Genomic DNA, 12,769 nt, shown 5'->3' with positions numbered 1-12,769 from the left:
CGGTATCTTACCAACACTATACTACGTCCACGATGGGTGCACTTGCCCATATGTGTGTTTAGTGTTAGTAAATATCGTGTTTTATAAATTTAAAACTTGGCTAAAAGTGTAAAAGGGCTTAAAATATACATAAAAAATATAACACATTTCACGCACATCAACACATTGCTGGGTAATCCATATTGTGTATCTCCCTGAATAGTGACTGATTCACCAGAAGGGGTTTTGATAATAACTAGCTTTTTATCACAGGCAATCTGGGCTTGGTTGTGTGACAACCAATCCATGCCTAAAACTATATCAAACCCAGCCAATTTCATTGGCAAGCGGGATAGCGGGATAGAGTGATTCTTAATGGATATAGAACATCCATTAAGAAGAGTGGAAGCTGTTTCTATGGTACCATCAGCAAGCTCTACCTCATATTTTATGTCTAGAGTCTTAATAGGCAAATTCAATATCTTACAGAACTTATGGTCTACAAAAGACTTATCAGCACCAGAATTAAATAAGACTCTAGCATAGTTATTATTGATGAGGAAGGTACCTGTTATGACGTTCTCGTCGTTCACCGCTTCCCTCACTTGCATCTGGAAAACTCTTGCATTTGTTTTCTTTGCCTCCTCGGGCTTCTTTGCATTCTTGGGGCAATTGGTTTTGATGTGCCCCTTTTCATTGCAACCATAGCAAGTTGCATCTTTGATATTTCGGCACTCAACCGACTTGTGCCCTTTCTTTTTGCAGATCCCACATGGTTTGGCCTGTGGGTCTTGGTTGCACTTTCCAAAGTGCCTTTTATAACAGGTTTTGCACCTGGGCTTATCATTCGACTGTCCCTTTTTGGAACCAGAGTTCCCTTTGTTCTTTTTGTTTAGCTGAGGAGACTTGTCATCCTCTCTTTTCCTTTTCCCTTCATCAGTAGCTTTCTTTGCCCTACTCCTCACAACATCCAAACTGAGGGACAATGATAGATCCACAGCAGATCTATAAGTGGCTGGCTTAGAGGCCTTAACATTCCCCTTTACTTCAGGGGCTAAGCCACCGATGAAACGCGCAATGCGTTTGGGTTCAGCAGTGACTAAATATGGCACAAGCCTCGACATAGAATTGAAGCTAGTCACATAGGATCTACAATCCAGATCCTTTGTTACCAGGGTGAGGAAATCAGTCTCTATCCTCTCTACCTCATGTTGAGGACAGTAAATGTCTTTCACCAAATCAACAAATTTCTCCCAAGAAAGGTTGTACAAGTGAACCTTCCCGGTGGCCTGCACTTACGCTTTCCACCAAGTGAGGGCATCGCCCTTGAAGGACTATGATACAAACTTCACTATATCCTCTTTAGCACATCCGCTGATGTCTATTACAGTCTCCATCTCGTCCAACCATTTCATACAATCAATCGCTCCCTTTTCTCTTGTAAAATCCCTCGGCTTACAGGAGACAAAGTACTTATAGGTACAACCTTGGTGTACCTAGGAGTCGGCTCGAGGACTATCTGCCTCTTGGGTTCACTACCCTAGTTAGATGAGTGCTGAGACTCACTCTTCTGATGGGTACGAGGTTAAGAATGAGATCTCGAATGAGTTTGAGACCGAGTAATACTTGGCTCTTTAAATTTAGCATCTACCGCCTGAGAAACTGCTGCGGTGATCATTGCTTGCAGTTCGGCACCAGTGATATTAATCCTGGTGTTGTTCCCGTTTGCAGGATGACTGTTTGCTTCATCCGAGCCAGCCATTTCTGAATACTATAACAAACAATGATAATATTTAAATTATATATATTGATTCATCGCATTGATAATCAGATGGCCATGGTATTATTAAACCATTTAGACCGTTTTAAGCAATAATTAATAATCAAATAGAATATAATATTCTTTATATTTATTAGATAGGGAAATTAAAATTTCACAACTGTCAGTGTCGTATAAGACATTTAACATTAGGCTCATCTCGAAGGACATTTAAATAGCTCAGAAAACTTGTCACAGGGACGATTTAAAATCTAACCAACGATCTCTTGGATCAGTGATCTTTTAAGGGTCGAACAAAGTTCATCACCATTTTGACAAGAAGTTTATAAATAGAACTTTCATTGTCATTATTACACCTTTTCTTATAAGCATACATCTCTAATGGATGTCTTGGTGTACACATCATATTGATGTTTATTAGCCATGATTCGCATTGATCATTTAGGCTATATATAAGTGACTTGGAAAATCCAAGTACATTTTGGAAGCTTGTGTGGTTTCTTGTACCGCACAGATAGGAATGTTAACATGTTTTCAGATGTTAACAGAGATTTGCTATCTTAAAAAGGTTGTACCATCATAGCCAGTTAATATTTTGGCTAGGTTATACCTCTAAGAATTTCTTTGGCAGATCAATTATAAATTGAAAGGATATAACATGATGTAATAAAATACATATTTAAAAACCAAAGATAAACTTCACTAAACATGAACCGAGTACAAGTGCCCTAAAAGGGTCTTAGAAAGAACAAACTGCCCACACAGGGGCTACAAAAATAGGAAAATAAGTCCACGCATGGACTTTGATACTGAAAATAAACTAATGTCCTCACAGGGACATGATTACAAACAACACAAGAAAATTAAACAATTCCCTACTTCTTCTTTCCTTTAAGAAGGTTTGCAAGACCCTTCATAAAGCTACCATGCTCCTTCTTGTTTTTCCTAGCTTCTGTTCAACCTTGTCTAACCTCTCAAGGATCTCTTGAGTTTGCTACTGCTGGAAGGAAGGAGGTTGCTGGTATGGCGGGTATTGATAACCCTGCACTGGGTATCCAGTTGGATGAACTGGAGGGTAAGAAGAAGGGTAAAGGTGATGGTATTGTGCAACTGTAAGGTATGGGTCTTGAGTTCCATAATCCGATGGATATCCCGATGGGTTTTCAAGAGGATTGTACCCAGAAGAACCTAGGTAAGTCGGGATTTGGTTATCAAAACCCATAGGCGGCTGAGGTGGTGCATAAGAAGCTGGCGGAGGATCGATCTCTGGTGCCGCGTTCGAGGGCCCACCCATTTGGGGGTCCTCTGGAATAGGAGGGTAAGAACTCGAACCCTGAGGAGAACTATAACGTGGTCCTCCTCGCACGGATATACGTGCATTCCTCCTTCGCCTTGGAGGCTCGGGAGGTGGCTGCTGAGGCGGCTCCTCAACAGGAAGTGGTGGTGGTGAAACTGCTTGGAGCTGGGGTTCAACCAAAGGTGGTTGCGCTGGAGAGCTATGGTAAGAAGGAGTAAAGTACCAATCATAAGTGGCCATTTTCTCTTGAAATGAATCGGGCCCACGGTATGGTGATCCCTGAAATGGAGATCCACTTGATATGCTTATTGGGTGGCCCGGTGTTCTGGTCTGCATCTCCGGATCTGGGTCGTTGTCCATCTCCATTTCCTGAGAAAAGTGGTCCTCAGGGCCCAAAGGGTTGTAGCCAAGGAAGTCGTTGACATAGTCATTCGGATTGAACTGCGCCGGCGAATAGGTAGAATCCGAATGGTGGAACGAATGGGAGTGCAATGAATGGTACGATTGGTGAGATTCGTGGGAGTGATGGGAATGTTGAGAATGGTGCGAGTGTTGGGGCTCGTCTGGGACAGGTGGCCCAAAAGATGGATGGAAAGTAGGTGAAGAGCTTAACAAGACAGAATGTCTCGCTGGCTCAAAGGAGTGACCCCACAGATCATGTGAGTCAGAACCAGAAAGGGACGCAGACGGAGTCGGTCGGTGTGATGGCCTTGCTGCTGATGGTCCCCCTCGCATGGGACCTTTTCCCCTACCTCTAACTCTGGGAGGCATCATAGCTAAGCTACCTGTTAAAACAAGAACACAAAACAAAATAAAATATAAACAGCAAAGGAAAGTTAAGAATAAATCCTAGGTCATGGCCTAGACTCGAAAGTCTAAGGAATGTGCTTATTGTGTCATTGAGATTAAACACAAAAGGTTAGTGTTTAATTCACTCAATGTTGGCTCTGATACCAACCTGTCACACCCCGATATTTCCACATATTACCGGTGGGCCCGGCGGGGAGTATCGCGACGTAGTTGATATCATCATTGTCAATACACACAATAATATAGCAGAGCGGAAGACTGGGTAAATAAACTATTTCAAACCATACTGTCTGAGTGTTCGAGTTTAAGAATATACAGACTGGAATGTAATAAGATCCACAGGCGGATCATAAAAGTACAAAGAAACAATAACAACAGACTTCAGGTATCTTATGGATTTGCAAGATCCTCTATGACACCCTATAGCTCCAGCCTATTACGAGAGGTACCTGTCAATCAGTCTTTAAGAAAATACGTCAGTTTACACTGGTAAATACAATTAACTGACTCTTTTGAAAACATTTATGAAAAATTGATTTAAGTGCACATGGCACAAACCATTTATAAGTTAGGACAATCTTTAATAAAATCTTGTATACAGTTTTACATGTTTATCACACATAGGGGGCCGGTTTGGAAGCCGGTCGTGATTAACTGACTCACCACTTATAAAACCCACAGAGGAGTTATCCCCAACTTGTGGGTAATTTAATATTTAGCATTTACATCTGTCAGGTGCATGCCTGCACCCCGTGCATAGGTCGTGGCCATTAATAACTTAAATGAGCCGAGGATATCCAGGACACGGTCGTTAACCCCCAATGTTTATGTTATCAAACAATACAGATTAAAACCGGTTATGCAGATTTATTATATCACAATTCGATTAAGTAATCTCATACCCGACCAAGCGGTATTATTATAATACCGTATCCCAAGCCCGTATAAGGGAAAATAAGTTAAAAGTATTTACCTGATGCTAGCAGTAAAATCCTAAAGCATTTTGAAGGCACCTTCTACCGGAAGCTATTTAATCTGTATAGAAGGTTTATTAACCTATTAGGATGCTAACGGGTCTTTAATTAAGTCAAGGACTTAGACCGGCTAGCTAGAAGGAAACCTTACGGTTCTAAACGCTAGATTAAGCGGAGACCGGAATAGAATGTGGTTTAGACCCGACAAGCTTGGATACTTGTATAATATGGGTAAACTAAACACATTCTGGAAAATGAGAATATAATGATAAAGTTAAGCCCGTTTCGGCTATTTTACGTAAACTAGTCACGTAAACCGATCCGAACGCATAATCGCACAACGGGTAACCAAATAAATTATATGCAGGTCTTAATCGTTATTATGCTCAAAATATGTTATTACATCAGTAAGATGTTAACATATATGCCCAAAAAGTAATTTAAACCAAAATAAGTCCCATAAGGACATTTTGGTAATTTTAATGTCCATAAAAGAGTTTAAATGTGAAACAGAGTTGCAGGTCTGATTTAATCAGTAAAAGTATGTATTTTTATAAGTTATAGCAGTAGGGTATTTTATATATATGAAATTTATCTTATATAACCAAACTATGCACCGTAGGGGCATTTTGGTAATTTCACATAGGATTTAAAGGTCAAAAATAGACTTCTGAGTTTAAAAACTTTAGCTTACTGTTTAGTTATATAAATTAGCTTAAAATATCAGTAGGTAATAAGTTTTATATGCCAAATATAGTTTTAACTCAAACTATGTGCTAAAAACGCTTAAAAGTTGGTTTTAAGGGATATTTGGGTTAAAATAGGAAATCTGAGTTTTTGATCAGTTTATAAGGTTCAAAATATTTTATTTATCATGTAAAATCAGTAGCAAAAAGTTTGGCATTGAAATGTTATGTAAAACTCATTTTATGCACAAAAAGGGTAAAACCGACAATTACCGAATTCAAGCTATAATCCTATGTTATGCTCAGCCTAAAAATAAATAAAAATCTTCAAAAATCCCAAAATATTATTTTACATCAGTAGGTAAAAAGTTTGGTATAAAAAATCGGGTTTAGATAGGCTTTATGCTAATTACGCCATTTAAATACTAAAAAGCTCCTTAATTACGCTATTGTGCATAACTCCTAATCTAGACCTCAAACTGATGTCAATTTTTTGGGAAAAGTCTAAATATTAGTAGCAAAGGTGTTAGTCCATTCACATTGCTAAAAATCTCAGTTGTGTGTCAAAAGGGCGTTTATGGCGTTTTTAAGCATAATTACGATCAAGTGCATATAATTCAAACCATTAGGCATCATGCAATATAACTTCAGAGGGTTATACTACTGAGTAATGTGGTCCTAATGGAAGCTTAAAACATGGGAGAATTAAGCTTGAACGGGTCAGAACTGAAAGTCAAAGCAAAAGTCAAGCTTTTGCGACTTTCGGTTAAAAACTGACCTTAGACTACTAATTGCCGGGTTAGGACTGATAAAACATGTTTTAATATTAATTACCAAGTCATTAGAATGCTAAAATATAATTTAGAACCTCTGGTTTATTAATTTTAATCATTTTCAAACATTCTGTCCAGTTTGATTTTTTGTCAAACTACTTTGACCCGACAATTGACCAGTCAAACGAGATAACTAGGAGGTGCCCTTTTAGGGGTTAATCACCTACCTTAATATGGTCCCATAACCATTTCAATTTGATCAGTGGCTGGTCCATATGTAATTAAAACGAAAGTCAAACTTAATTTACGACATGTTTGACTTCTAAGTAATTAAGCTAAATAAAACGACTAAGCAAGTAATTAGAGGCTTACTAATGGTCCTAGTTGTCTTTTTCTACCCTTGATAGTCTTCTCCTACTGATGCAAGCTCCAGAAACAAGTCCCTTTGAAGTTGCAAGTGAAATGTGCATATGAGCACATGAACTAAGGTCCTTTATATAATCAATTGCAAGATCATAGATCACTTCCAGGTGTAATGGGACATCCTAGGATCACTCCAGGTGTCCTAGATGGTTTATAAACCGACATATAGCTCCTAGAAATCGATATCTTTGAGGTTAAGGCAGTGGAATAGGCTGAAAACACACATCTGTCCATTTTTCTGCGTTGGTGACTGTCAGGCGGGCCGCGTAAGCCATAGAGGAGGCTTACGCGGGCCGCGTGGGCCTTCTGATCTGGCAAAACAACTTTTTAACTTGGCAGCTTTAGTCCCTGGTCCATTTAAACCTTATATAACCTCATTTTTGACATGTAAGTCCCTTGTAGTCACTTTGTTGAGGCTCAAGAATGTAAGAGCAAACTTCGTTAGGCTTGGGTTCGTTAAATATCCTTATGAATGCAAGTTTCATCAAGTTGACACTTATAGCCCAAAGTTTTGAAAATATGCTTAACGATCTCGGAACCACGTGAAATTTTTATCACTTATTCTTAGGAGTATATTTGAATATTTCGAAGCCTCGGTTTCGTTAAAAGGTGACTTAGAGGTCAGAATTAACACGTTGACACGTTTAACCCTTGTAGTTTCATAATCTTTCGATTATTCTCACAAACGGCTTCTTGTATCCAATTAATCACCCATTTAAGAATATTTTCTTCACGTATGGTCATTCAGAGGCACAAGTTTGGCATGTTGACACTTTTAGTCCCTTCGGTTACATATTTTTACTGTTTGTCAACTTTAGTCCCTCAAACTCAATCTTTCACATGTTTAGAGTTTAGGACACGTGTCTATACATAATTGGACACGTTTTTTGTCACACCCCCAAAATCCCACACGCGGAACACCACCGCTTGGAGGCGTGACTGACCAGGATCAAGCCACCAATCATATTAAACATGTAAATAAGTAGTAACAGATATCCTTCAATACGAAAGGTGTTTACCAAAACCAACATAGTTAAGTATAGCGGAAGCATTAATGTAAAACCAAAACATGCAGCAAAGAGTCAACAACTAGTTGAGCGAGTTCACAGTTAACAGTTCAGTAATAGTATAGTGTGAGTAGTAGTATGTTCGTTCGTTATGCCTTATATCGTGTTTCCATCGCGGCCTCCCAGGCAGGTATGCGAAGATATTAGGGGATGTTCATCCCAAGTATTCTAGACTAGGTTTATTTGTATCGCGGCCTACCAGGCAGGTGTGCGAAGATTAGTAATTTTAGTTCGCGGCCTTCCCAAGGCAGGTGTGCGAAGTCAGTCATAATATCGCGGCCAACCCTTGGCAGGTGTGCGAAGATCAGTTCAGAAAGTGTTACTAGTCTAGTCGTATCTTATCGTTAGGTTATATCAGCTGAGTATATTTAATAATTCAACAAATCCCATTCCCACCCGGGAACCCCATGCCTTGGCTGTGTGAACTCACCTTTGCTTTGCTCGGTAGATAAAGCATTTGTCCTAAGTTGGTCAACCACATCCTATTATGGTTACCACTTGTTAGGATGGTAAACAAGAAATCACGTATAAGCTACACGTACCTAACACGTATTCATCAAGTAGTGTACAAGTATTGACTGTTGTATAACACCCTTATCATAAATAATCCATATATAAAACAGTTAACATGAAATAACAGAGAACAGTGAGGAGTGTGCGACCTGGATTTAATCAACAGTTTAGATCAAATTATCTTATCATCACAGACAATTTCTTATCGTAAGGTCACCCGTTTACGTAACAGGAATTATACTAACACATTGCTACTCATTATCCGTTCGTTTCCAATAGATGAATTATCTAAACAAGTGGGTAAATATTACTACCCAAAATGTCATTATAATCAATGAATCACTATGCATCTACATCCTTTTTTTTTCTTGTCAAAACGGTTTACCCAAAACAACCATTAAACAACCCCCCTCATTCACAGTTACATCATTGTTCAAATCCACATTCCTAATCTAGCATTCATAAAACCCCAAATCGACAAACACTAGTGTAAATCTAAAACAGTTTATCATCAATCATGTGCACACTTTTATATATATACCAAATCAAATCTTACTACAGTAAAAAAAACAAACAGATACATATTGATTCACATAGCATATGCAAGATCAAAAGTTAACATAACCAAGAACCATGGTGAAACACACGACAATTTCAAGGTGCATATTCTTAGCAGCTCTCGAATTTTATGCACATCAAGAACAGCTAACATATATTTGGTCAAGACCGAGTTCTACAACTAAAAGACATATATATATATTAGATATGAAGTAAAGAGAACACACACTACAACATCAAGCATTTGCCATTCGTGTATTATCACCCTATATACCAACAGTGAACACTATATTCATCAAAAGAGCCTAAAAATATAAGGGAAAACAAAGATCAAATACACACCTGATGCTCGCTCCCCTGCAATTTGTTCCCGTCGCCGGCACCGCCACCTCGGGCGGGTGCGGTGCGTCGTTGGTAGTCGCCGGACGCCGCTAATGTTGCGACGCGGAACCATCGCCGTCATCTCTTTCTCCTCCGCTTTCTCTCCGTGACCGATCTCTCTCTCTCTCTCTCTCTCTAACTACTCCCTCTCGCTTCTTTGCTCACCACCGTGCACCGCCACCACCAGTCACCGGTGGCCGGCTTCTCATGCTTGTCGATCGGAAAAGCCGCCGGAATCATCACCGATGGCCGGATATTTGAGAGGAAAAAAAAAAGGATAAAGAATTGTGTTAGTGTGCGGCAGATATCATTGTAGGGTTTTTGTTTCCTTGGAACTGTGATGTTATAATTATGCATGTACGTGCATAATATGTTAAAGGGATTTAGAGGCGGTTTAGGTGAGTGTTTGGGCCGAGATTACATGTGAGGAGGTGTGGGCCAATTGGTTGCTTGACACAAGATTAAGTGGGTACACAGTTTGTTTTGGTTTGGGACTGGGTTTCTTGAGCCGCAATTACGTGAGACCAGTAATACAAGTGTAGTTAAAAAAATAACTAATACATAATCTATATATTAATCAAATTATTGTTCAACGGTTTGGGTCGGTTCGATACGACATGAATAAAATATAATCAATTCATCAAATAATAGAGGCACATGATTTGATTTATGGAAGTGAAACAGACGTGTTGTACCTCAAAGTTACGGGTTGTCACATTATCCCCAACTAAAAAGAAATTTCGTCCCGAAATTTGGTATGCACTCACTGAGGAAGCTAGATAAGTTGTATCGTTCGCTTACTGGTTTTCCTGGGGTGTCACATCCTCCCCCCGTTAATCTGAAATTTCGTCCCGAAATTCCGCAGTAGTAGCTTCAGCCTCAGTAGTGGTTGCATTGGTTCCGAATAACTGGGGGTACTTTTCTGTCATCTGGTCTTCGCGTTCCCAGGTGTACTCTGGGCCACGTGTGGAGTTCCAACGGACTCGAACAAGAGGGATTCTCTTGTGTTTGAGGACCTTCACATCTCGGTCCGTGATTTCAACAGGTACCTCGACGAACTGCAACCGCTCGTCGATAGTAAGTTCCTTGAAAGGAATGATAAGGGTCTCATCTGACAGGCACTTCTTCAGATTCGACACGTGAAAAAAAAACATTGTGAACTGCCCCGAGTTCAGCTGGTAGGTTTAGCTTGTAGGCTACTTTGCCTATCTTTTCAATGATCTCGAACGGTCCGACATACCGCGGATTTAGTTTCCCTCGCTTGCCAAAGCGAACCACCCCCTTCCAGGGTGAGACTTTCAGTAATACCCGGTCCCCGACCTGAAATTCCAATGGCTTTCTACGCTTATCTGCGTAGGCTTTCTGACGGTCGCGCGCTGCCGCCATGCGTTGTCTTATCTGTGCGATCTTTTCCGTGGCGTCAACTACAATATCTGGACCCGTAATCTGACTATCCCCCACCTCTGCCCAACAGAGAGGTGACCGACATTTACGCCCGTACAATGCCTCGAATGGAGCGGCTTGTATGCTGGTGTGATAACTGTTATTGTATGAGAACTCCACCAAAGGGAGATGTTTTTCCCAGCCGTTGCCGAAATCGATAACACATGCCCGAAGCATGTCTTCAAGAGTTTGGATCGTTCGCTCAGACTGCCCATCCGTCTAAGGATGATATGCCGTGCTCATGTCTAACCGTGAGTAGAAAGATTTGTGCATCGCTTGCCATAGCTCTGACGTGAATCGTGCATCGCGATCCGAAATAATAGATGTGGGCACCCCGTGCCTCGAGACAACTTCCTTGAGGTAAACGTCTGCGAGAGTGGAGAACTTATCCGTTTCCTTTATAGCCAGAAAGTGTGCAGACTTGGTGAGTCGATCCACGATCACCCATATGGTATCGTTTCCGCGCTGGGATCTAGGTAAGCCTGTAACGAAATCAATGGAAATTTCTTCCCATTTCCATTGCGGTATCTTGGGTTGCTGAAGTAGACCCGCTGGTTTCTGATATTCCACTTTGACCCTTGCACATGTCAAACACTTGCCGACGTAGGTGGCGATGTGGGCCTTCATGCTTGGCCACCAATAAGTAGTTCTGATGTCGTGGTACATTTTGTCCGACCCTGGATGTACCGAATAACGGGACTTGTGAGCTTCATCCATTACAAGCTCTCGTAGACCGCCATAAAGTGGAACCCAAATACGCCCCGTTACATAGTAGGCGCCGTCTTCCTTTTGTTCCATTTGTTGCCTTGAACCACGTAAAGCTTCAGCCTTTACGTTTTCTGGTTTCAATGCTTCCACTTGAGCATCTCGTATCTGTGCAGGAAGACTAGACTGAATAGTGAGCTGCAAAGCTCGTACGCGTCTAGGTAGAGTGTCTTTCCGACTAAGGGCGTCAGCCACCACATTGGCTTTGCCAGGATGATACTTGATAGCGCATTCATAATCATTCAGTAGTTCCACCCATCTTCGTTGACGCATGTTCAAATCCTTCTGCTTAAGGATATGCTCGAGACTCCTGTGATCGGTGTAAATCGTGCACCTGGTACCGTACAGGTAGTGTCGCCATATCTTAAGCGCGAAAACAACAGCTCCCAGCTCTAAATCATGCGTCGTGTAGTTCCGTTCGTGAATCTTGAGTTGACGAGAGGCGTAGGCAATCACTTTATCCCGCTGCATCAATACGCAACCAAGACCCTGTATTGATGCGTCACAATAAACCACGAAATCTTCCATGCCCTCTGGCAATGAGAGAATAGGCGCACTGCAAAGCCTATCCTTTAAGTACTGAAAAGCGGTTTCCTGGGACTCTCCCCAGCGATAGGTGACACCCTTCTGTGTCAGCAGTGTAAGCGGCTGAGCGATCTTTGAAAAGTCTTTGATGAATCGCCGATAGTAACCCGCCAAACCCAAGAATTGGCGTATTTCCGTTGGTGTACGCGGTGCAGGCCAGTTCCTGATCGAATCTACTTTGGATGGATCGACATGAATCCCATCCCTGTTCACCACATGGCCTAAAAAGTGGACTTCACGAAGCCAGAAGTCGCATTTGGAAAACTTGGCGTACAATTGCTCCTTCCGAAGGAGTTCCAAAATCAATCGTAGGTGTTACTCGTGCTCCTCTTGACTCTTGGAGTAAATCAAAATGTCGTCGATGAAGACAATGACGAACTTGTCAAGATAGGGTTTGCACACCCTGTTCATAAGTTCCATGAAAACCGCAGGCGCGTTCGTAAGTCCCAAATGGCATGACTTAGAAACTCGTGGTGACCGTAGCGAGTTCTGAATGCTGTCTTGGAGACGTCCTCATCCCGGACTCTCAGCTGATGATAACCAGACCTTAGTTCAATCTTGGAGTAGTAACTTGACCCTTGCAACTGGTCAAATAAGTCGTCAATGCATAGAAGAGGATAACGGTTCTTCACTGTGACCTTGGTCTTCCAACTTCTTTTCTTTCGCTGATGCGTCAATAACGAGAACCAAAAATTGCGACGTGGCCCTTCCGCAACATTTCCGAGCCTTCAAGAA

General features: G+C 41.2%; 2 protein-coding genes across 2 annotated transcripts; both read right to left on the bottom strand.

The window, feature by feature from the left end:
- Positions 1-300: 300 nt before the first annotated feature.
- LOC110933083 lies at positions 301-1,741 on the bottom strand. Its single transcript, XM_022176323.1, has 3 exons — positions 1,606-1,741; positions 548-1,078; positions 301-350 (listed from the first exon to the last, which is right to left on the bottom strand). The coding sequence occupies exons 1-3, from the start codon at positions 1,739-1,741 to the stop codon at positions 301-303; spliced, it is 717 nt and encodes a 238-aa protein (XP_022032015.1).
- Positions 1,742-2,753: 1,012 nt separating this feature from the next.
- On the bottom strand, positions 2,754-9,323 carry LOC110933082 (extensin-like). Its single transcript, XM_022176322.2, has 2 exons — positions 9,203-9,323; positions 2,754-3,841 (listed from the first exon to the last, which is right to left on the bottom strand). Exons 1-2 carry the CDS (start codon positions 9,321-9,323, stop codon positions 2,754-2,756), a joined length of 1,209 nt encoding a protein of 402 aa, XP_022032014.2.
- Positions 9,324-12,769: the final 3,446 nt, after the last annotated feature.

This window comes from Helianthus annuus, chromosome 4, assembly GCF_002127325.2.
Source record: "Helianthus annuus cultivar XRQ/B chromosome 4, HanXRQr2.0-SUNRISE, whole genome shotgun sequence".
Taxonomy (NCBI): Eukaryota; Viridiplantae; Streptophyta; class Magnoliopsida; order Asterales; family Asteraceae; genus Helianthus; species Helianthus annuus.
The sequence above is the reverse complement of the archived record's forward strand: the minus strand, read 5'-3'. Positions and strand labels throughout refer to the sequence as shown.